This window comes from Opisthocomus hoazin, chromosome 5, assembly GCF_030867145.1.
Source record: "Opisthocomus hoazin isolate bOpiHoa1 chromosome 5, bOpiHoa1.hap1, whole genome shotgun sequence".
In the NCBI taxonomy this organism is placed as follows: domain Eukaryota; kingdom Metazoa; phylum Chordata; class Aves; order Opisthocomiformes; family Opisthocomidae; genus Opisthocomus; species Opisthocomus hoazin.
Genome location: NC_134418.1, coordinates 72,289,779 through 72,316,283, shown reverse-complemented (window position 1 = coordinate 72,316,283; position 26,505 = coordinate 72,289,779). Strand labels below are relative to the sequence as shown.

At 41.0% G+C, this 26,505-nt stretch overlaps 1 protein-coding gene across 3 annotated transcripts in view; it reads right to left on the bottom strand.

Annotated features, from left to right (window-relative positions):
• CLCN3 (chloride voltage-gated channel 3) overlaps positions 1-26,505 on the bottom strand; it is a 77,146-nt gene that overhangs the window by 46,928 nt on the left and 3,713 nt on the right. For all 3 annotated transcript variants that reach the window (XM_075421711.1, XM_075421710.1, XM_075421713.1), the window contains exon 2: positions 9,006-9,181. In XM_075421711.1, the coding sequence (XP_075277826.1) occupies positions 9,006-9,165 (160 nt within the window). In that variant the 5' untranslated portion in view covers positions 9,166-9,181. The remainder of the gene's footprint in view (positions 1-9,005; positions 9,182-26,505) is intronic.

Here is a 26,505-nt window from a genome sequence, read left to right as displayed (position 1 = left end):
AGTTACTTCATTTTGCTCACAATCATTTCACCCAGCAGAGAACACTTTATTCCAGGATCTAGCCCTAATAAGCTTGCTTCTTCAATGGCCAACCACAGGTTGTTGAATTATGCTTCTACAGTACTGTAGAACTTCCAATAGCGCTTTTACTCACTGTCCAGACATGGAAGATGGTAATTGAAGTCAAACCCAACCAGCAAACAGAATGCAGCAGAACAGGTCATATAGCTGCAAGCATGTTGTGTAATCAATTTGGAGACTGACTTCCCCCCAGGGCAGCTGAACCTTCTCTGCAAATCAGGGAAATACCAGTAAATGCTCCCCACTGCCAGGCAAAACTTCAGGGCAGGAGAATAAACAAATAGACAGAAAAAAGAGGAAATAATGAAATCATGATGCAACTCTAACAACTAAGACCAAAAATAAACTGGAAAAAAACAAAGTGTTTGGTCCCTAAAGACTGCTTTGACATCTTGGCCCGAAACACTAAAAGCAAGACTACTTTCTTCAGTTTTCTGAAACTTCTTTCTGGGGTTGTCCACCACACTCTTCTTGATCTACCACTCAACGATGCTGGAAGAAAATACTTGACATCAACAGCCTACGTATAGCTATCAGCTGTGAGAGGCAGGGTTTTTTCCTTTGTTTATTTTTGGCCACTATTTGCAACTTACTGTTCAAAGTATGTGCAGGGGATAAAATTCCAGCACCACCATGTATTCCTCCCTAGATATGCCATATATACTAAGCTTACTTTCTGTCTTCAAGAATACTACATCTTTGCCATACATACATAAGCCGTGTGAACATAGTGCCAACAGCAATTTTGTCTGTTTTTAATACATACTATACTATGCCAGACTTATCTGAATTCCATGAAACTATGAGCTCAATACTTAGTAGTGGTCAGAATAAGACTTGCCACTCTATTCCATGATCTGTTCCTCTTCCAAATGCTGTGTGAAGTTCTGATCCCTCCCTTAAGTTACAGATATTAGAAAAGGTTCAGAAAGGGGCACTAAAAAGGATCCACAGCATGGGATAGCTGCAAGGTTTAACTGAACAACCCAGAAGTCCTTAACCTGGAAAAGAGATAACTGAGGAGGGGAAGAAATAAATAGCAATGGAAATCAAATTTTCACCACCTGTTCTAATAAAAGAGCTCTTAAGATAGTTAATGTTTTAGTGGATCAGACCACTACAAACCACAAGGGCAAGGACAAGAATTTTTTGTTAATGTCAATTACCTGTATACATTGTATACAGGTATAGCAAAACATAAGCTATAAATAGTTTGATACCTTACAGTGGTGATTAATAAATATACTTGCCCGCTGATTTGCTGTAATTAAATTACATCACTGCTCTGATGTCATTCTTTTTGGTGGGAAACTTTGGATTTTAATTCACAATTCCTTCCTCTCTCCTATTAGAGGTGGGAGAGGGACTACCACCTTCCATAGTGACAGCACCGTGCTACCCATGGGTTAATCCTTGTTAGCTTCTACACGCATACGGTCAACGCAGGATAGGCCTTATCAGAGTATGTGGATTTGGCAAGACAATCAAGTCCTCCTGGTTTCAGGTCACCTTGTCCCAGTTTCACATCAAACCTCATTGTATCAACAGCAGTTTCATTTCAATAAGCTATTAATACCCCCTAAAAACCCCATGTATCAGCAGAGAGATTTTTCACAGCTGCATCTATTAAAAAAAACCAAAACACACGACCTTAGCATTTAGGCTGTACAAGGGTGAGTGACAAGGAAGTCCATGTGTCAGTCCATGCTAACGCATAGGCTGGTGTTAGCCTAGGCAAGACTCTGACATATATAGCTGTTCTCAGCAGTATTTGTACCTGGATTTAGGTTCAAAATAAAGACAAGAAGGTGGTTCTTCACAGAAAATGTAGCTAAGCTGTTAAGAGCTTGCCAAAGGATGGTGTGGGTGCTAAAGAACTGCTTCAAGAAAGTCAGTGGAAGAAAAATCCACTGAGAAGGACTAAAACTCTAAAAACCACCACTCCATTGAAAGCGGCCCTCAGCCATACAACACTGCTGTACAAGTACTCAGAGGAACTACCACTTACTCACCCTGTTCTTACTCTTCCTTAAGCACTGACTTTTGACCCCATCAGGGACAGGATGCTGAGCTAGGTGGATTTGTGGATTGAGCAAGTACACCTGTTTCTGTGTTTCAGGGACATCATGATATTCTCTTCCAGAATCACATTTTTGTTTAATCCAAGCAAACAATAAGCTTTCTCTTTAAAATGTATGTATTAGCTGGTAAGCAAAAATATTCTCAAAGGTAGAAAGCAGGAGTACAGCCTGACATCAGTTTGGTTAAAATTGTATCTGTCTCCTTTGGCTGACTTGAGAGAACAAATCAAAGGTAAAATGAGTAAATGAAATATGATTAAAGCTGTAGTGAAAATTGTTTATTTAGTACCTAAAGACCTTACAGTCATATTAGACTTATTTATTGTACAGACTCTCCTTTCTATGTACCTACATATATGCCATCACATTTCCTGTGCTTTCATTCCTTCATCTTACACTGTGCCTACAGCATGCCTGGGAGAAGGACACACTTAGAATATTACTGACTTGACAGCCTGGTGCAGTGTTAACTGCCTCAGCAGCATCTCGTAACAAAGCCAGCGTGCTTTAAGCACTTCAGCAGAGCTGCAGAAGGAAACCAACAGGATTACATAATAACAGGAGGATGGAAAGAATGAATTACTAGTATTATGATTCATTTTCTTCCAGAGCATCGAGCTGGAAATGCATACACTTGTGTGTTTTGGGAGACGAAACCTAGTCTTGTAAATACAACTTTGGCAGGAAAGACTGCTGCGACCATTCAAGAACTGTTGGTAGGGTTAAGCTCTAAAACCAACACAATTCTCATATCCTATAGACAAGTCTTCAAAGAACTGACCGTGGCATTTGTGAGAAACTGAAATGCTCAATATTGGTTCTGAAATTTTTAAGAGAACAAGAAACTAATTAGTTAATAAAACTCTACATACACACTGCCATAATTTCCGTTCCTCAGAAAGTCTAATGCCACACCAATTCAATTACCGTCTGAAGGCCTAGACTAATGCTGCAACACCATTACAGGCTGTTCAACTAAAACAGCATCAAGTAAATTTTCATTTTGGACACTAACTATGTTAAAAAAAAAAACAAAAAAACAACAGATCAGAGTTCAGGAAAATCACTATCATGGATGCAAAAGACATTTCAAACACCTGCAACTCACTCATTCAATAATGACATCCAATAACTGAGATAAAACTTTTTTTTTCCTTAACCCGAGAATCTTTCAGTCAACTTTTTTGTTTTCTGCCAGGAATTTTGAAATCACTGAAGGAAGAACTTTGTTAATTAGCCCAGTTATCCATGTAAACATAATATATAACAACTTGCATTCCAGATAGGTGGACAAAATTAACTTCATGAATTACTAATTAAAAAAAGTAAAAGAAAACATGGTTCTGTATGTCAGATATCTTGTTTTAGGCTGCTTTAGTAGTATGGAGCACAAGCAAAATGTCTGCACCTCTAACTACAATCCAAGAGAAAAAAGGTAAATGATAATCAGTTACTGACAATTTAACTATTCAAAAGAAACTAGCTGTGCCTTACGCTTGCCGTCATGATCAGAGCAAGTCATGTTATTTCTTGCTTCAATTTGTACAGCATCATTTGAGAGCAAGTATATTCCTTACTTAAGAAGAACAATGAGCCCTTTAATGCAAATATTGCTAACTTGGAAGACAGCTTGTATGTAGCCTAGGAAAGAGATATGTCAAACTGTCATAATGACTGTTCAGTCAAGTCAGTTTTATACCAGACGCATGGAAAACACAAACAATGCCAATGGTGCAAAATGACTTTGAAGACCCTTCTTCATATCAGCTGTGGACAACAGGAAGAATCTGTTAACACAATTTCCATGCATAAAAAAATATAACAGGAACTTAACTTCTTTATGCAGGAAAGAAGTTACTTGATTCTTTTCTTTGTGTTCTCTCTTTTCTTTATAAACTGTGATGGCCAAATAGAAATAAGCATACATGTGAAAAGACATTCATGTGTTGCTAGAAAAGGTAACTATGTCTAGGTCTTGCTTGAACAATTAACCTCTGATGTGGTACAAATATCTTGATTATATAGAACCACCTGCACTTGCTGAAAATTAGATTCTGTTCCTCAAAAAATGCCATAATATTAGTTCACTATATCATATTTTTTAATCTTAGTATTTAGGGTGCTGAAAATGGATTGTTTTGGTCTCTCACCTTAAGCAAAGGACTCCAACTCATGGGTAAGGACAGTTTAGGAGAGCTGCAGTGTTTTACACCATGACCTGTTGGCATATTATTTTTTTTTTTAGTGGCGCTGCTATCACTGCAAGAAGACAGTAGCGGCTGTAGCAGCAGTTTTCGAATTACCAGTTTACAGGTTGTCATATTAAGGTTAACTACTGCCAATTTTATGTTAACACCATATGCCAGACTGTAAACTGTCTCCACACTGAAGTCACATTATAAGCAACTAAGCTCCTTCAACTGAAGCAGGCATCACTATAGCTATTGAAAAGAACGCCAAGCTCATTCAGGACTCAGACTCCCACAGGCAGATCAAAGTACCTTGATATGTAAACACCAGTGAGATCATTTGTTTGCAAACTATTTTTACTGCAAATAAGGTTTAATCATCTGATTTCAGCCAGTGCCTTGAAAAATTTGCAGTCTGACAAAATCACAAAAATCCACCTCCTGCTGAGCTTGCCCTACACTTAAATAAAAAAACCAGTGAAAACTGATGCAGTCCCCTCTTACATCATACAGCAGCCCTTAACTCTGAGTAAAGTTATGGAGACCTCTCAGTTTCACCTCACTGGTTAGCTAGCCCTGACTCACAGAAGGAAAAAGTTCGAACTTTTGAACAGACTTGTTACACCCTTCAAGCCCAGGCAGTTGCCAAGAATTGAGTCTCTTAAACTTTAGAGACGCAACACAAGCTGATGTCGAGAGAAAAAGAATGGATTAGACATTCCATCTTCTCATTTATATTCCCCAGTTAAAACATTAATCTGATAAAATATTTAAAATCCAGAGATTTCATTTCAGTTTAGAAAGAGTTCTTTTGTATCCCTGTTGAAGTGATGGGAAACAATGAACTATCCTAGTATAACAATTTTTTTAAAAACTAAATAGTATAGATCTCCTCCTATAAAATTAAACCAGTAAATATTAGCTTACATGACTTAACTATTAAAGAACTTCTCAATGATAAATACAACATAGCAAGAAGCAGGGCAAACAGTCTAAAAATAAAACATAGATAAGGCATGATGAAAACGATCTCCACACATTGCATACACGACAGTACATTGCACGTACAAGCATTGGTTAAGAGGTGTTCCCTACAGAGGCAGATACTTCTCATCAGACAGCAGTTCAACAAGGAAAAACACTGACTTTAGTACTACAAAGAGATTAGTTTTGATAAGCAACAAAACCAAGTTTTGACCAAAGCTGACAGGCAATATCCCTTCTAGGTGGGGCTTTGGTGCAAGCCATCCAAGCCTCCACATGCACAGCAATTTAATTATTTAGCGTGTTAAAACATAGCACGCTCAAAGAATTTACAGTTTCACGATACCTACTTGTTCTCCATGATGCTGCCACTAAAAGTCTGAAATTTATGCAAAGAAAACAGCTACTGGAGAACATAACAGACATATGATATACTATATCTATAATTATGACATAATTACATAGCTATTTATATATGTATCTAGTATACAATACTACATATTCACAATTTCTGTGTTTTTCTCAGGTGACACAGTGAAGGACAGGTAACATACACGCTTTCAGATGTGTTAAAGAGAAACAAGATTATTGCACAGCATTGTTTTTAGCATAATGGTGAATCCCCCCATCTGGAAATACACAAACCCACTCAAATTGCAAATCAGATGTGACACTAAAAAGGCAAATCCCTATCAACTAAATATTAAAGATACTTAAAAGTCTAGGTGATAAAGACTTTCTGAAGATGAGTTCCAGTTAACATTCACTTGTTTAGTCCCATATAATATAAAAGATTTTCCCAGATAAGACAAGCAGTATGTATCATTAGTATTCTTTCCCACTATCATCCAATTTCCACATGCTTTCAACAGTAGGCATATTCACCACTGAATAACAGCCTCGATGACTTTGTAAGCCTCAGTTAAGTGCTTAAGTATGAGTGGTAATGTGAATGGCAGTACTGTGCAGGCATTATAGAACTGCTGTCCTGACAGCCAAGTGACTTACAAGCCTACTGAAATAAGCAGAATTCTTCCTTTAACTAACTGCCTTCTGAATTACTTCAGAAATTCCATATTGTTAGCTTTCTATCTGCATAATATTTGTACAGTTTATGGTTCAATGTTCGTTAGCCAAAAAAAAAGAAGAAATAAGAGAAAAATAATTTTGTAATCCTTGATTTTCTCCTCATTGCATGGTCTTGATTTTTTAATATCTGTAATTCTATATTTTATTACATAAACTGTAAAATTATAATGAACACTCTATTGTCCATGGCAACTTACCCAGATTGGATAAATTCATGTCTCTGCTCATTTGTACTTCAGGCTCACATTCTGTAGCTATGCAGCTTTCAATTTAACTACATTATTTCCATAGTCATTTTAAGTACAGATACATCATTGCCATTTTGTTCATGTTGCTAAGAAACCAGGCTCATTAATTTTTCCAGCCCTACAGACTTAAAACACAAACTAGATGCTTAAACAGGGCTTCTGATTTTGGCAGGGTTGACCAGCTAAAGCCAGAGCTAGACCTAATGCCTCTGCATTCACGTCACGCCCTGGAGGGCCTGAAGTATTTAGAAGCATGGGGTCTTCCATCACTGGGATGGTCCTGCCCTTCCTCAGAAGGTGGGACAGATTCTGTACAGTGAATTCATCTGTACTTAGACTCAACAGAACAAAAGTACATTAAGACACCATTAATGGATAAAAGATTTTAAATAATAATAATTAAAAGAAACAAAACAGTTGCTGCCAACCGAGTAACAGAGGACTACAAACAGGGCACATGCAGTCCAGTTAGAAAGTGCTTGTTTGGTCTTGTCAATGACATTTGCTGAATTAGAAACACGTAAGAAAAAACACCTTATACGTTTGGAGACCTAAGGAATGAGAAACACACATGTTCACCTCCTGTGTGTACATTTATTTAAAACTTTTTTCGAGGTTCTTACCACCTTGAAAAGAAAATTTACACCAGATTCTGATCGACTGCTAAAGTATTTACTATCATTTACGCTACAAGAAAATATTTTCCATGCATAGAGACACACAAATCACTGTTTGCTTAAATAAAATAATAGTGCCTATTACTATTGCTGCCTCTTACTGAGTGAGCAGAATTGTGGCAAGCAGATACACCGTTAGCAAAAAATTCAGCTCCAGGGAAGAAAATACATTAATATTTATGTTCTAATACACATACTTCAGCATTACAATGAGATGGGGCTGCTGGAATGTGTAGCAATTAGCATTGCTTTTGACAGTGCAAACAAAACAGCCACCTCATCTGTTTGAACTCAATTTATGGATGTAATTTCACAACAAGTAAGGGGCAGAACACTGGCTCTGAAACGATTTCTTCTACTGCAAACCTATTTCTCCTTAAAGCTTGAAGTGACAGAGAGGATTTATATGAACAATACCCAGAGTAGCTTCAGACTTTCAATACAGGTTGCAAATATTACGTTAGACAAGCAAGGCACCCACTTTATTAAAAGTGTCAGATGCTCAGAACAAAATACTACACACGGAAGCCAGTTGTTCACTTAATAATTTCCTAACTATCAAGTGCTTGACTTCATCACACTGGTGTTCTAAAAGTAATTTGGCAGAATGAATTTTTATGTAGATTGAAGGTGTCCTGCCTCTTGATACCTGTATTTGTATATGAGTTAAGTGACTGCACATTCAAGACCTACCTAATTAGACAGAAGGAATACAGATGAGAAGGATGCTTAAGATAGGACACAACTATCTGGCACAATGCCAACATCCAATTGCGAAGTGTGGCAAAGGGAAAATACATGAAGGAAGAGACTCTGCAGGGACAGAAGACAACTCAGTGTTCATGGGGGAGGAAAGGATGATAAAAAAAGAAAACTCAACAGGCTGAGTTTCATTTTAAACAAAATAAGAGGAAGTGATAAGAGGATATAATTAACCAAGTTTACTATTTTAAACAGAAATTACTCTTATTCCCGCCTCTTGTTGCCCTCTGACCAGTGTTAAAAGAATGTTAATGCTTTCACTACATTAAATGCTTTGTTAATAAAAAGAGAGGAATAGCTTGCCAGTTCTTTCTTCTTTGTATTACTTCAGTGCTTTTATCAGTGCTTACAATAACGAGTGTTCTTGTAACTTCTCACCTAGTCAAAAGTTCAACTCCTGTATCCTACTCTCTGTTGCTTCTAACACATGGTTTTTGCCTCTCTTTTACAGATCTGAAGCCGAATCAAGCAGAAACAGATTTATCTCTAAAAGTAACGGTTAAAAGAGACTGTTAATTTCTGCCCCAAAGAAATACTGAAGAAGCGAGACTTTCAAAATCCTGCTGCAGATAAGAAAGACCAGGTAGCTGCAGAACAGCCATTCTTCCCCTACTTGACAGCAAGTTTGTCATTTGCCAGAAGTAAGTTAATATCTGTCTCGTATCAGAAGCTCATCCCATACAGTGTAACTGTAAGGCAAGCACACAGAAAAATGTTCAGCAACTTTCAGGTTTAAATCATCCCTCTGAAGGCCAGATTAGCTAAAGAAAAACATCAATTAGTTATAAAAAAGGGCTGGGTTTGTTTATTTAAAAAAAAACTCCAAAAAAACACACAAAAAAGACCAAAATACAACCCAGAGAAATTTTTAAGCTGAAGTTAATGTTAACTTACCCATCGATGCATCACCATCCAAGAGATTGTCATCTTCAGAGGTCTGAAAGTCCATAATTACACCTGCTCCATCTAAAAGCTCCTCATCGCTGCTTGCACTAGTTATACTGTTGTAACTGTTTCGATAGTAGCCTCTATGAAACAGCTGCTCAGACTCCATTTAGCTGCTTTATAACCTATATAAAGAAAAAGAGTTATTTTCTATTCGAATATGCACAAAAGACTGACAAGTTTATATCAAATAAAACAAAACAAGTGCATTTCACGCTTCGGGGATATTAAGGTCACAATACTATAAGTTACAAAAAATGTAGCAGTAACACAGAACATTTTATATATAGAACATTTTACACAAATCTTTAGTGATTTTTAACGGGATGATGCTTCCTCATCCCATTCCCTGGCCTCTCCTTAGTTCAATGTTATCATCATGAAAGTTTCAGTTTCAGTACAGGTGCGTGGAACGTGCCTGCCCCATGCATACGAATGTGCTCTGCACCATGGAGTTGGTGCAAAATCCAGTGTGAAGGCTAAAAAATCAGTTTCTTTAGTCATAGTGTCTATGTACTACGTCTACTTGGAGTGAAACAGATGGCAGACTAAAGCTGTAGTCTCCTGAACACAACTGCTCACATTCTTTCACACAGAAGAGCAAAAATATAAAAGTGGAAAACAGTTCAAAATCTTTACGTCCACATAAATCTTTCAAAACCTGTATCAATCTTTCATACCTGTATGCCTTTGTTTGGTTGTTATTTTTAAACACAAGGTGTCAGCAACACGTGCTTTTGCACATTTGGTATAACACATTAGGTTTTCACAGACTCTGGTCGAGTCTTCCCTTGCCTTGTAGAGTTAAATCCACAGAAATAACTTTATTATAGGGGTGGGAGGGAGGACAAGACATGATCACACCCTGATTTCATGCTTTTATTTATCCAAAGAAAGTCTTGTGTTTGTCATTTCTCAGAGATCATCACTCCTTATTAACGTACAACAGCCAAATACACATTCTTTCAGCAATAAGAAACCTCTCACTCCCTACAAGCAAAGGAGATGCCCCCCCAATCCACCATTTTTGGATGTTTTGGGTGTTTTCCTTACAGCCTTTTTCCTCTGCTTATCCACAAATTCTGTAACCATTCAATATAACTGCTACAAAGCTGTATGCACTGTAAACATTCAGCCAGCCAGCAGCAATAAAAAACAAGTAACAGGACTTCCAGTTCAGATCCCTCTCCTCTACCCAGCTGTCGCGCCTTGTGAAGCATAGCCAGACTGATGGGCCAGCATCAAGAGTTACTTGTGGAGGTCAGACAGACAACTTTGCCATGCTGGCAAACAGCTCAGTAAGTTACCTAGAAGAATGGGTGAAATAGAAAGAAATAGCTGCAGAAAGAATAGCTGCAGATGGAATGGGTGAAATAGAAAGAATAGCTGCAGATGGAACTCTCAGCACTGTGCAGCTGGGCAGTAACAAAGACAAAATGCTGTACAGACAAATGTGAATCACATCACATGGTGAGGGGGCAGCAGAACCAATCCCAACTCACCTTACAAAGCAATGGGCTCTGACCCAACTACTATCATTCACAAACGTAGTAATAAAGTTACCAGAAAGAGCTCAGCATGTACTAACAGTCTCCAAATTAACCTGATGTATGAATTCTCAGTTAAGAGAGAGAACTTCATTAAACCACTGTATAAATCCACAGCTGGTCCACACCTTAAATAATTTACATAGTGCCAAAAGTCCAAAAAGATTATAGAAGAGCTGAATCAGGTTACAAAAGAGCACAATGACGATGCAATACAAAATACCTTTCCTTCTACAGGGCTGAAAAAAGACCTGATTCTTCACACAGCATGTAGAGAAGTGGTGGAATTCTTTGCCACTTTGCAAAAGTGCAATGGTTCATAAAGCAGCCTGACAAATTCACAGAAGGGGAAAAAAAAAATCAAAAGCTATTACAGATGACACCTCTGGTGAAATTTCTGGAGGCTAGGAGACCATTCTGGAGACATGCATATGCTTATTCTGTTCTTACAACTTTTGCCTAGAGATCTGCTATTGGGCAAGACAGATCCCTTTGGCTTTACTCATTCTCATTTCCTTAAAAAATTATTTAGAATATTTACAATTTAAAACATACTCTCCCTTCAAATAAATTTCTTCCTTCTATCTTCATGTGAAAATTATTCTTGATCTTCTACCATTTCCCAGCCATTGAGAAAAGCTTCTTAATGGACAGCCAAGAAAGTTTCACGCTGCCATATTATGAGGCATATCCTATTTGAAAATGCATTTGCTTATATCTGGAAACAATGGAAGCACCTCCATTTTTTTCCGCAAACAGATCTGATCACAATCCATAGTTTTTTCACAAGCTATACTTGAAACCGTTCAACAGATATTAACTTTTCACACACAGTAATTTTTGGTATTCCAAATAAAATGGTACCTACAAAGAACATGGCCCCAAAAAAATCGGATCACAAACAGTCTGACTCTTTCATTATTATGCTCACAAAAAGTCCTGTTACTATCACTCTGCCAGTACCAGTTGGGTACTATCATAAATGGAAGCCACACAGCACAGCTGAAACGAGACACTGGGACTTCCTAGCAGTGTTGCCACTCACTGCATCGTTCGTCACCTTCCTCCACCTGTTCCATGCACCAAAACTTATACTCTACATTCTCATACACCAACTGCCCTCCTGCTTGAGCGAAATCTTTGTTCCTTTTACATTCACCTGATTTTACCTACATTCTGATGAGGTTTGCAAGGAGAGAGAGAACTCTCCCGTCTTGTCCGTAAAAGTAGCACTAGAAGACAAAAAGCACAAGACACAAACCCCTCCCTGTAGCACACTGTAACTTTTAGTCTGTTGTGGTCTCTTCCTGTTGCATATTTTACTCTTTTTAATAGGTTTTTTTTTCACTTATGTAGTAATCTTTATTACAAAGGAGAAAACAATTAACAAGCAAGAGAAAGACTACCATTCAGTTACGATCACAAAGAGTTGTTTGCAAACATATCAAAACAACAGAGGTAGAAAATCTAGACCCCAAAAGTACTACTAATTCTGTGTAAAGCCCAGGCCTCCAAACTCAAAATTCAAACTGTTCCAAGAACTTCTGAAGATCCTTACTGCCAATGTGCATAAGTGAGCGTATCTCTCTTGCAAACAGGCAGAACCACAACTAGCAAAAGCAACTACCTGAACTCAGAAGGAATTAATTCTACAGAGTTAACAGACACAAATTAAGGGGTCATGAGTAGTGAATTCTGCTATTAACACTTTGTTGTTATGTTTGATGCATACTGAAGGCATGGCTAACGCCTGCTTAGTCTTTTAATTATTGTATCAAGTTTGGAAGCCACAAAGAGATTTTTCATCTAATAAAGACATTTTCCTGTAATAGTCTCAGTAGAGGTATTTATTACAGTATAAAGGTGGAACACTGTAAACATTTCTTTAAAAGAGATAATTTTCTCTATATCAAATTCCACAGCTTCAGTTAATCTTACTACAAACCTGCTACTCAGAATAAGAGAAATAACTCTCCCTTTGGACATTTTTTTAAACACTTTAGAGAAATGTCAGAACAGTGGATTACACATATTAAATCTTCTAATAAACGAGAAAATGCTTTCAGCCTGGTCTGCGATGGAAGGGAAAGCTTCATCAATCAGTCAGTAACTGACAAACCAAACCAAGAGACTCTCCAGAGCCAGACCAAGCATACTGTATCACCTCTGCACAAATGTGATTCTACATGTCAACTCCTCTGGCACATACATGCCTACAGTTACACGAAAGGCATGATACTACAGGCCTTCTCATCTTCTTTTGAAGCACTACATGTCTCCTGCTGCAGAAGACAGACCTCTCCAACAATCAAGCAAAAGCCGTAACACCAAAACCATTCATTTTCAGGACCCTAACCAAGATTCTTAAGAACCGTACATTAATTCTCCATGTTCCCAGCGGGTCAGCTACCCCAACCTCTTCGTATCTGACCCAGATACAGTTACAGATACTGCCCCATAGCAGCATGCAGGAACAGCCGGAATGCAGGAACCCAAGACCCTGAGAATGTTAACTGTTCAAGAGGACTAAAATTTTAGTTCACGTAGGACTAAAATTTTACTTCTTAAGAGCGTGTCAGTCACTAATCTGTCCACCATTACCTGCAATTAATAGGGGGGATGGGCAGCTTAGGTCGACATACAAGAGATTTCCTTGTGTGCCTTTAAGAAAGGAATTTGCTTAACAAACTAGGATACAAAGTTAGGGATGCACTATCCTGAGCTGTGTTAAACGTTCAAGACAACTTAAAAGTGTATGCTTAGGTGACCTTAAAACTCTGTTAGCAGGCAAGAGATCTGCCTCGCTTGAGTGAAGGAAACGGAGTGATGTGGATGCAGAGAGCAGACTCCTCCTCAGGAACAGACTGCTGGGAACAGCAACAATAAAGAAGAGTCAGGAGAATGTTTTTTCTATGGCTACAACAGCCAGAAGAGAACCAGTATTGTGCCTAACCCAGTCTGGTGCAGATTATCCTTTGTGGATACTGGAAGGGTGCATTCACACAAGAGGCCCTGCACAAACGCTTAAGGAGTTGTGAAGAGAGAACTAACCAGCCAACTTGCCATTTTATAATGTCAGATTCATTCCACAGAATCCCTGCCCTATCCAAATGGGCACTGAAAGGCAAGCAAAGAAAGATGGAAGTTACTCAAGAGGAACTGCAAGTGCAGAAAAAAGGTGCTGGCTGAATGCTAGCCAAACCCAATATCCTGAAAATGCAAACAAAAAAAAAAATCCTACACCAGATTCCCGAACAACCACTAGTTACAGTAAATATTTAAGTAATAAACCTTTTTTTTTTTTAAGCTAGACTACTGTAAAAGTCCAAGAGACATTACAAAGCATTAATGAGAACATTAAAGATATTACATTTAACTTATTTCTATGGAGCATCATAGTTTTGATCCAGAGCCCAGTTCAGATACCTCAGAAAGCAGACTCAAAAATGCTTCAAATTATCTTTGGAAAAAAAAATAGTGAAGCAATGTACTGTAAGAACAAAAAAAGAAAATCTAGGTAATATTCAGGGAGCTCTTGGAACAGGGAAGGAATTTGACTCAACTCACATACCCAATTCTTCTATGAAATGACTGTAAAGCAGAAAAGGTGCAACTAACACTTCCATTACCAAGCTATTTCCAGGATGTCTTGACCCACCAAAATTCTTCTACAAACCAGGTTAACAAAGAAGCCTCTGATGCTGAAAAAATTAAGCAGTAAAAAACCAACCCCAAACCAAACCACCAATAAAAAAACCAAGAAAACCAAAGAACAGGCAGCTAAAGCAGGATGTCTTACCTGTTACGACTAGCGAGAGGGAAGAAAGAAGTAAGCACACAGGTATATCGAATTGTGAAAGATCTAATTAAATGCAGTGCAGGCAGGAACTACATTAGTACAGGAGAACAGCACAGCAACAGCTACATTTTGCAGTTTTCTGCACAGTCTAGTACCTCAGGCACTTTTCTGCTCTCCAACGCCAGACATCCTGCTTATCTTTCAAGCTCTAAAATAAAAGGTCAAGCAGAGAAGCGAGTCAGCTGAGGGAACCACTTCCAGTGCAGAGAAGTGTTGCTGGAGAAGACAGAGCAGGACAGTAAGAAGTCTGATTTACAGGAAATTTGATGTCAGGTGATCCGAGTAATCTGTAAATCTCTGCTATGTGCTCTGTTGTCCCAGAAAAACACATAAAAACACTTCTGTATCTCAAAGGGGTGGCAGAAAAGAAAGGCATCTTAAGTTTGTTATTTCCCTTGGAGGGGGGTGAAGTAAAAGCTTAACAGTACTCTTCCAGACTACAAATCTGCCTTAAATAGTTAAACAGGGGGAAGAAAAAAACACCCACAAAAACTCCCAAAACCAAACAAAAAAAAAACCCTTAATGATTGATCTTGTTAAGAGAAGAGCTCTTTGCCAAACTGAGAAGAATCCTGATAAACCCAAAAATCAGTGTTATATTCAATTCAGTACTAAGAACTAAGAGCTAAAAGGCAGTCATCTGTCCCCTCACCTTCCTGCACACCCTACACGAGGACAGCACCTAGTGAGAATATAAAAAAACAGACATAAAATCAAAAGCAGACATAAAATCAAAGTAGATGAACTTTAAATTAAGAATGCAATCTTTACACATAAGAATGTGTTCCACAGTAGAGGAAATGCAGTGATAGCAACAGAAACGTCATTTGCTGAAAATTTTTGAAAAAATTAGAGGATTTTAATGGTTTTAACTGGTAAGAACCTTCAAAAGCCATTACTTGTTATAAAATAGTCAGGAATTCTGTACACATCATCTTAGTAAAAGAAGTATCCAACTACTATACACTTTAAGAACAGGTAAATAATGACAGAAACATTCCACGCACCCACACTTAAATTTTTAACATATGTGGGGATATATGTCAGAACAACTGCCCCAAAGATGGAAGCAGTCAAGAATAGCTTTGAACGCTTAATTCCAAACCTCCCCTATTGAGTTAATTTAAAATAGCACAGTCATCTTTTTTTATGTTTTTAAATAAGCCTGCCCTTCAGAAAGAAATTTTGAGCTCAGAAATGATAAGGCTTTTACAACAGTTTTAAAACAAAGGCCATGTCGTGGCCACTCATTCATCCTTAGTCTCACCAGCTTCAAAACTACATTCCAATTTTCATTGCAGGCCCAGCATATCTAGCCTCCGTTTATTTATTTCGCCTGTCATGTGAAGATAGTTAAGTAAGATGAAGACATCATTCATCTTCTGAACTTCAGGTTTGGAAAAAGGGGTGAATGAATTGTGAGGAATTTCTCACTGTAATTTTTAGATCACAAGCATACTATTTCTTCGTTAGAAGGCTCAAAAAATCTTACACTTCAAATCAAAAACAGAAGGGGAGAAAAATAACAGCTTTCCTGAATTTTCTCAAGTCAGCTTAGACCACTAAAATTCTTAAGAATACTCAAGAATCCAAACTGTCAGAAAATTATGGAATTCATATGCTAACCTTACAAAAATAAATACACAGAAGATAATTCTCTGTAGCATTCAGAAAAACCCATGTGAAACTAATTTAACTGATCTCAGGAACAGGACTGCTCCTATTGCATTTAGTGAGGATGGGGCCAGACTCTGTTCAGTGGTGCCCAGTGACAGGACAAGGGGCAATGGGCACAAACTGAGGCACAGGAAGTTCCGTCTGAACATGAGGGAGAACTTCTTCCCTCTGAGGGTGACGGAGCACTGGAACAGGCTGCCCAGGGAGGTTGTGGAGTCTCCTTCTCTGGAGATATTCAAGACCCGCCTGGACAAGGTCCTGTGCAGCCTGCTGTAGGTGACCCTGCTTCGGCAGGGGGATTGGACTAGATGACCCACAGAGGTCCCTTCCAACCCCTGCCATTCTGTGATTCTGTGATTTACTGAGAAAGGATCTTTGTCAATTTTTAGGTCACATTTAGAAAAATAAAGTCACAAAGGAGCACTGCCAGTTAACCTAAGCTATTTGATTAAAAAAAAAAAAATCTGTTTGAGTTTATGTAGCACATTCTCTTGTAACAGAAGATAAAAAGTCAGTTTCCGAAAATATACACAGACAAGGCTTAGTCTAGTTCCATTCACAGCTACTTCCAAAATAAAATCAGTGTTCACGGAGGAAAGAGACACACACTCTAATAATCTTTAAACAAGAAAGAAAGCAAGGACAAGAACAGAAACGCATAGACAAAACTACATAAAAAGGTAATACTTGTAAAGCATGAAGACAATCTCAGCTTTAAAACTGTAACAAGAAAACAGTATTCATATCTACTTTCTAGATTCTACTGAATCTTACCAACCTTATTAAAAAAGCTTAACATAACAGTCCAAGAAGTTTTTCACTTTTATGATACATATCAATACAGAACATCACCACTGTATCTGATCTTCACAAAAGCAGAATCAATAACAAATCCTCATTTTTATAGCACTTTTTATCTTCTAAGCTTAAAAAAAAACCCAACAAACCTAAAACTGCCAGCCTAATTACAGGATGAATACTGAACTCATGCTTCGAGTCATATGATTCCAAACACTGAGGGCATTGACTTTAGTTTGTACAAAGTATTCAAAATTACTTCATCTCCACTCTAAAAAGTCTTAACCACTAAGGCTACAGCTGCCCATGGCTGTGAAGGCTGAAGACTTGCACCACTTGGCACAAAGGTATTAGCCTGCCTGATGGAAGGGATTGCTTCTTTCACATTCACCAAGTTACTAACCAAGTTACTCTCTCCTTACCCTGTTTCGGTTTCGGCTGCCGACGGCAACAAAAGCGCCACGCGGCCGCCCCTCCCCCCGCCGGCGTGCGGAGGAGAATGGAAAGAAAGAGGCAGAAACTGGTGGGTCGGGATAAGGGCAGTTTAACAGAACAGCAAACAGAGGGAAAACAGGAACAACAACGGTACAAATAAGGAGAAAACACAACCACGAACCGTACAACAGCCGCTCTCCCGAAACCGGACCGGCGCTGCGCCCGCCCAAGCCGCGAGTGCCTTCCCGCCGCACCGCCCCCCCCACCGGAACCCAGCGTGACGGCACATGGTATGGAATACCGGGCTCTGTTTGGCCAGGTGGGGTCAGCCCCCACCCCCCGGCTGTGCCCCTTCCTGGATTCCGGTGAAAATTAACCCTGTTCTGGCCAAACCCAGGACATTATCCACCCCTTATTCCATACCATCTACGTCACGCCCAGGTCCCCCATTGTCCAGTTGATCACCACCACTTCTCCTGTCTCCAGATATCATTCCCTTAGTCTATGGATCATCACTCTAAAGTGTCCGTTGAGTTCATTTAATCCATGACTTCAGGCTCCATCTGTCATAATGGTCTTCCGTGGCAGGGGAGGTGATGTGTGGTGATGGGCGGTCACTTGCTGCATCCGGAGCTCACGGCTGATGTACCTGGTGCGGCCCGTGCCCACAGTCTGCAGGAGATGTTGATCTTGATGAAGTTGCTGGATGCCAGTTGTTGAAAACCAGGTCCAGTTCCATCATTGCTGTGCTCTGCTAGGTTTTCATCGAAAAAGTCCATCCTTCTTTAATCTGGAGAATTCTTACTATGCTACTACTGGTACAAAATATAACAATTATAACAGTGATAACGGACAGTGACAGGGTTATTTAACAACTAACTTTATACAATTTATTTATGGACTATTCTCGCCCAAAATTAAATCCCCATGAGGTACACATCGGACTTCCCCATCCTTCCGCATTACCCACCAGGTACACCCAGGTCCTTGAGCAAAAGCAATCCCGCGGACGGGCTTGCCTTTGCCCGAGGCAGGACTAACCCAAACCGTCTTCCCTAACATGTTCCGCATGTGCACTACAGGGACTTTATCCCCTTCTACGGGGCGCTGAGGTTTTGACTGGGCAGGACCAGCCCGGTTGGTGGACCCTCTGGTGTTAACCAACCAGGTGGCCTTTGCTAAATGGGTATCCCAATTTTTGAAAGTCCCACCCCCCATTGCCCTCAAAGTGGTTTTTAGCAGCCCTTTGTAACGTTTGATCTTTCCAGAGGCTGGTGCATGGTAGGGGATGTGATACACCCACTCAATACCGTGTTCTTTGGCCCAGGTGTCTATGAGGCTGTTGCGAAAGTGAGTCCCGTTGTCCGACTCGATTCTTTCGGGAGTGCCATGTCGCCACAGGACTTGTTTTTCCAGGCCCAGGATGGTATTCCGGGCGGTGGCATGGGGCACAGGGTAGGTTTCCAGCCATCCGGTGGTGGCCTCCACCATTGTGAGCACATAGCGCTTGCCTTGGCGGGTCTGTGGCAGTGTGATGTAGTCAATCTGCCAAGCGTCCCCATATTTATATTTTAGCCATCGTCCTCCATACCACTGAGGCTTTACCCGCTTGGCTTGCTTGATTGCAGCGCATGTCTCACATTCATGGATAACCTGTGCAATAGTGTCCATGGTCAAGTCCACCCCTCGGTCACGAGCCCATCTGTATGTCGCGTCTCTTCCTTGGTGGCCCGAGGTGTCATGGGCCCACCGAGCTATAAAGAGTTCACCCTTATGTTGCCAGTCCAGATCCACCTGAGCCACTTCAATCTTAGCAGCCTGATCTACCTGGTGGTTGTTTTGATGTTCTTCAGTGGCCCGACTCTTAGGGACGTGGGCGTCCACGTGACGGACTTTTACAACCAACTGCTCCAGACGGGCAGCAATATCTTGCCACAATGGGGCAGCCCAGATAGGTTTGCCTCTGCGCTGCCAGTTGTTCTTCTTCCATTGCTGCAGCCACCCCTACAAGGCATTGGCCACCATCCAAGAGTCGGTGTAAAGATAGAGCACTGGCCACTTCTCTCGACTGGCAATGTCTAAAGCCAGCTGGATGGCTTTCACCTCTGCAAACTGGCTGGACTCACCTTCTCCCTCGGCAGTTTCTGCGACTTGTCGTGTAGGGCTCCATACAGCAGCCTTCCACCTCCGCTGCTTCCCCACAATGCGACAGGACCCATCCGTGAACAGGGCATACTGTTTCTTATCTTCTGGCAGCTGGTTATACAGTGGGGCCTCTTCAGCACGTGTCACCTCCTCCTCTGGTGATGCTCCAAAATCTTTGCCTTCTGGCCAGTCCATGATTACCTCTAGAATTCCTGGGCAACTGGGGTTTCCCATTCGGGCGCGCTGGGTGATCAGAGCGACCCACTTACTCCACGTAGCATCGGTGGCATGATGCGTAGAGGGGACCCTCTCTTTGAACATCCAGCCCAGGACCGGCAATCGTGGTGCTAGGAGGAGCTGTGCTTCAGTGCCGACCACTTCTGAAGCAGCTCGAACGCCTTCATATGCTGCCAGAATCTCTTTTTCAGTGGGAGTATAGCGGGCCTCGGATCCTTTGTATTCCCAGCTCCAGAACCCCAGGGGTCGACCTCAAGTCTCCCCTGGTGCTTTCTGCCAGAGACTCCAGGTTAGGCCATTCTCCCCGGCTGCGGTGTAGAGCACGTTTTTAACATCTTGCCCTGACCGGACTGGACCAAGGGCTACGGCATGAACTCTCTCCCGTTTAATCTGTTCAAATGCCTGTCGTTGCTCAGGGCCCCATTCAAAATCATTCCTCTTCCGGGTCACATGGTACAGAGGACTTACAATCTGGCTGTAATTTGGGATGTGCATCCTCCAAAAACCCACAACACCTAAGAAGGCCTGTGCTTCCTTTTTGCTGGTTGGTGGGGACATAGCTGCTATTTTGTTGATGACATCCATTGGGATTTGACGGCGCCCATCCTGCCATTTTATTCCCAAAAACTGGATCTCTTGCGCAGGTCCCTTGACTTTACTTCGCTTAATGGCGAAACCGGCTTTCAGAAGGATCTGAACTATTTTCTCCCCTTTCTCGAAAACCTCCTCCGCTGTGTCGCCCCATATAATGATGTCGTCGATGTACTGCAGATGTTCTGGGGCTTCACCCTTTTCCAGTGCAGTCTGGATTAGTCCATGGCAAATGGTGGGACTGTGTTTCCACCCCTGGGGCAGTCGATTCCAGGTGTACTGGATGCCCCTCCAGGTGAAAGCAAACTGTGGCCTGCACTCTGCTGCCAAAGGGATGGAGAAGAATGCATTAGCGATGTCAATTGTAGCGTACCACTTGGCTGCCTTTGACTCCAGCTGATATTGAAGTTCTAGCATGTCTGGCACGGCAGCACTCAGCGGTGGTGTGACTTCATTCAGGCCACGGTAGTCTATTGTCAGTCTCCACTCTCCAGTAGATTTTCTTACTGGCCATATGGGACTATTAAAGGGTGAGCGAGTTTTGGTGATCACTCCTTGACTCTCCAGCTGGCGGATCAGCTGATGAATGGGGAGAAGGGAGTCTCGGTTGGTACGATACTGTCGCCGGTGCACCGTTGTGGTCGCGATTGGCACCTGTTGTTCTTCAACCCTCAGCAACCCCACAACAGAAGGATCCTCCGAGAGACCAGGCAAAATGGACAGCTGTTTAATTTCTTCCGTCTCCACAGCAGCTATGCCAAAAGCCCACCGATACCCCTTTGGGTCCTTGAAATAGCCTCTCCTAAGATAGTCTATCCCAAGGATGCACGGAGCCTCGGGGCCAGTTACAATGGGGTGCTTCTGCCACTCCTGCCCAGTGAGGCTCACTTCAGCCTCCAGTACACTCAGCTCTTGCGACCCCCCTGTCACTCCCGAAATGCAAATGGGCTCTGACCCTTTGAACTCTGATGGCATTAAAGTACACTGTGCACCAGTGTCCACTAGAGCTTTATACTCTTGTGGATCTGACGTGCCAGGCCACCGAATCCACATCGTCCAATAGACACGGTTGTCCCTTTCCTCCACCTGGCTGGAGGCAGGGCCCCTCTAATCCTCGTCAGAGAATTTGCTGCTCACCTGCTGTAAAAATGACTTGGAGGTCCCCTCCAGAGGATCGGAATCAAGGTCAAACTGTCTACCTGGTCTGGAGAGCTGGCTGCTGGAAACTGGAGCGGCACTTTTCCTAACAGAATCCCCTTTGGTGATTGTTTTACCTCGCAACTCACGTACTCGGGCCTCTAGACTTGAGGTGGGTTTTCCATCCCACTTCCTCATGTCCTCTCCGTGGTCACGCAAGTAGAACCACAGGGTGCCCCGGGGTGTATAGCCTCTGTATTCCCTCTCCTGAGCAGAGAAACGCTTGCCCCTAATAGCTGAGACACTGGCCCGTACAGGTGGGGAGTAGGACACATTCCTGTCTAGTTGCTTGACCAGTTTCTCCACGGCTGAGACAAGGGAGGAAGAGAGACTTTCCTCATATTGGCGGAGTCTGACAGCAACCTCGTCCTGCCTGACCAGCCTTGTGGCTTTCTATGATGGTGTGACTAGATCAGTGGAAAAGGGAAGACCTACGGGTGTGATCTGTCTGGACTTCTGTAAAGCCTTTGACATGGTCCCCCACAACATCCTTCTGTCTAAATTGGAGAAATATAGATTTGATGGGTGGATTGTTCAGTGAATAAGGAATTGGTTGGAAGGTCACAGCCAGAGGGTAGTAGTCAATGGCTCGATGTCCAAACAGAGAGTCTGGTGACAAGTGGTGTCCCTCAGGGGTTTGTACTGGGACCAGTGCTGTTTAATATTTTCATCAATGACATAGTGAGATCGAGTGCACCCTCAGCAAGTTTGCAGATGACACCAAGCTAAGCGGTCCACAAAGATGGGATGTCATCCAAAGAGACCTGGACAAGCTGGAGAGGTGGGCCTGTGTGAACCTCATGAGATTCAACAAGGACAAGTGCAAGGTCCTGCATCCAGGTCAGGGCAACCTCCCATATCAATACAGGCTGGGGGATGAAGGAATTTAGAGCAGCCCTGCCGAGAAGGACTTGGGGGTACTGATGGATGAAAAGCTGGACATGAACCAGTAATGTGCGCTTACAGCCCAGAAGGCCAGCTGTATCCTGGGCTGCATCAAGGGAAGCGTGGCCATCAGGTCAAGGGAGGTGATTCTGCCCCTCTGCTCCGCTCTGTTGAGACCCCACCCAGAGTCCTGCCTCCAGCTCTGGAGCCCTCAACACAGGAAAGATATGGACCTGTTGGAGCAGGGCCAGATGAGGTCACAGAAATGATCAGAGGGCTGGAACACCTCTCCTGTGAGTAGAGGCTGACAGAGTTGGGGCTGGAGAAGAGAAGGCTGCGGGGAGTCCTTACTGCGGTGTTTCAGTACTTAAAGAGGCCCTATAGAAAAGACAGTGACAATCTTTTTAGCAAGGCCTGTTGTGACAGGACAAGGAGTAATGACTTTAAACTAAAAGAGTGTAGATTTAGACTGGATATAAGGAAGAAATTTTTTACCATGAGGGTGGTGAAACACTGGAACAGGTTGCCCAGAGAAGTACTGGAGGCCCCACCCCTGGAAACATTCAAGATCAGGTTGGACAGGACTCTGAGCAAGCTGGTCTAGTTGAAGATGTCCCTGCTCCCAACTCACAGCAGGGAGGTTGGGCTAGATGACCTGGGTCATGACCCCTAGGTCCCTTCCAACCCAAAGCATTCTACGATTCTATGATTCTAATGTGAATACTTTTTAATTGCTTTCAACGAAAACTGGTTGGATTAGCTGAAAACTCAGATTTCAACTTGCTAAACTATTTATTGATATATTAGAAACTTACTAAACATTTATTGATACACTAAAAAAAAACTCTGCTATCAGAGTGGAAGAGTAGTCTCCCCCCCAGGCATAGTAATAAGCAGCTACATGAGTGGTAAGGTCTTTAATGGGGTTTTTAGTTAAGAATTTAAAAAGAAAAAAAAAACAACCTAAGAACATAATCCCTTAGAATGAACCTGAACTAAATATAAAAGCAAACGTAACTCAGAAGCTTAACCTTCGCAGGCAAGTACTGATCCTTAGCCAAGTCATGGTAAACAACTATGTCCATGGCTGCCACCTCACAGCAAGCCTAAGATACACCTGAGATACAGTATTAGTTTCTAAACTAATGGGTCTGTACCTATAGCTGCAAATATTCTGTCCAGGAAATAAAAGATGGAGAGAGTCCTTTTAGCAAAAAAATCTCTGATGTTCCTTCTGTCATCACATTCAGATGAGAATAGCACTGAAATTCGTTAAGACAACTAAAAGATAAAACCCATACTCCTCTTCTAAAGGGCAGGAGCTATGACTGTTGGTTCCATTGTAGACAATGTGACTTTTGTTGGTTGCATCTTCAGCCATGATGCTCATTCTCTGCTTGATGAAAAGACACAGCAACAGTGTGCAACCTTCTCTTTACAGTTTTTAAAGGATTTTTCTCCTTTTTAATGTGAACTTGTGTTACAGTCATCTGAGGATTACACAAACAATGGAACAGACCTTTTGCACCCCACCAGAATGACCAGGAGTCTTGTTATTCACGCTGCTTTATGTTCTCAGAGAAATTCACTAAAACAGTCCTTAGCTATGTGCACAGATTCATAAGTTCAGGGTCACACCTGAGTTGGGTATCTTTCAGATAATTTTGTTCAAGTTCAATACATTTGTATCTGAATGATCTGAAAGCACTCAAGGGACAAAAAAGAAACTTTAATATAAATTGAATAAGAGAGCACCACAGAAAAAGCACCACTATCCCCAGTTTAAGCATCTTCCTGATAACAGCATCTACCACAGATTTTTAAGGTCCTTGCACTGAATTCTAATTTCTTTATAAACACGCTAAAGCCCTCGAGATCAAGGAAAAAATCCTATAGAGCTCTCCAAAATACAGCACAGGCATACGACTGCTGCTTATGAAATCTTGTGGGGACCCCCGCTGGTTCCTGTTTACTTACTCTCCCTACTACTGATTTTCAAAATTAAAAGGAGTGAAGAAAATATCAGCTAATGAGGAACCCATTCACTGTGCTCTGGTTAGAAATGACAAGTCTTTGGTCACCAAAAAATAAAGAAGGCTGGGGGCTCTTTTCAGTACATGTAACAAACAGGTAAATTGACAGACGCACTATGTGGGGTTATTTAAACTCCAAGGCTAGGAGCCCTGACAACAGGCTTCCTCTTCTTCTCGCTCTGTATCCTTTCAAGCAGCAGTGTTAAGGCAGCAAGGTAAGGAAAAACTGAAGTGATCTGCAGTCAACACCTGGGTCTGGCTCACAGCTGACCTTCTTGGCTGTACAAGATAGACGCCACCTCATTTTTATAAATACAGCATATCCAACCATTCCTAATTGCCATTCTGGTCTTCTTCAAATGATGAAATAAATAAACCTGTTAAGAGAGACCTGTGAACCTATGATGTTAATAAATAAGATTGTTAATGGCTTGTTTGTGCTTTTTAACATATATACACTAACCAAAGGAGATTCAAAAAAAAACCAAAAAACAAACAACAAGGCAGTGAAGCCCTAGACACACAAATACCACCAAAAGTGAAGCATTCACTAAATCAAGTGCATTAACAATTCTGAATGTACAGCAAGTTCCCCTCACTTGAATACTCTTCTCCCCAGCTGTAAAACTTAGTTGACTGGTTGGCAAGTACAATTTCTAAAATTATGTGTACTTTGTCAGGGCCTACAAACAGTAGACAAGTTTCTGGCAGGAGAGTCTGGAGGGAAATTATTACTGTTAAATAGTGGTATGAAGTTGAAAGCAAGAACTGGGTATTTTACGAGGGGAAAAAAAGAAAGTGGCTTCGTGGGACATTTTTCATTTTGACAATTACAGAAAAAAGATTCAGAAACACTTTACAAAAAGGCTTCTAGTTAACAGAGTTAACACAAGAAGGTCAGTTATCATAAATGTGTTACATAACCACAGAGATAAGATCAGTTCACTGGGTTCATAGATAAAATTTATTAAAAATAATCCATCCTCTACCTATCCAAAGACCCAAAAGACTTCTTAAAATTTGCTACAGAGGAGTGGTAAGAACATGAATAGTCAGTGCATGGGTTGTTTCACCTCCTCAAGTGTTCTGCAGTCTTAGAAGCTTTGTTGTGTAAGTTAAAATAATATTCATGTTTCAGCACAAACCAGAAGACAACTGGTAAGTCTGTAAGACTGATAATAATTTTAAGTATTTACTCATTGTTGAGGTGTTCCATATTAGAATAAAGTTTTTCAGCAAAACAAGCAGCAAAAAGTCAAATAATAATTAAAAAAATCTTCAGTTTTCTTTCCTAGAGATACCCCTTTCAGAAAGCTGTAGATACACTTTCCAGAATCAGAAAATGAGTGTGTTTGGAAACATATGGAGAACCGCTTTCCCCCTCCCCCAACACATATACAAGAGACAAATTAACAACAGAAACCTCAGGGGAAAAGCTGCAGTAGATCAAGACCTGCAGATAACACATTAAAAAAAAAAAAAAACCAAATCTGGCAGAGAACACTAATTTGGGATAAGAGTGGAAAGAATTCAAACACAAACTTCTCTTTCAGGAACACAAGTACTTGAATTTTAACTGGCAGAGTGTCAAAATATTAAGTCACCTCAGTAGCTCTATCTGTAATTTAAACATATTACTGAAGTAAAAGTACATTTTTACTATTTCAGAGAGGAAATGTTTCTTCATTATACTGTATTGCAGTATGAAAAAATACAATTGCAAAATGCACACTTGAGTACTTCCTCTTTCATGAACTTTCTACAGAAATGTATCAGAATGTACCAAAAATAAGGAAAAAAAAAAAAAGTAACAGCAAAGGTTATTTTTATCAAAGGGTCTGTGCTTCAGGACTCCATTCACTTTCTCATTTACTAGTCCTCCTCACCTTTCCAAAGTAAGCGCAGAGTCTACTCCAGTAACTAGAAAGCCTAAACAAAACGCTTAACAAACAAAAAAGCTGACTGTCTAGAAAGTTCAAGGGGAAATAAGCGATTAGACTCTCTGCATCTCATCACAAATAACCACTGCTGGTTCTCCTCTTTCC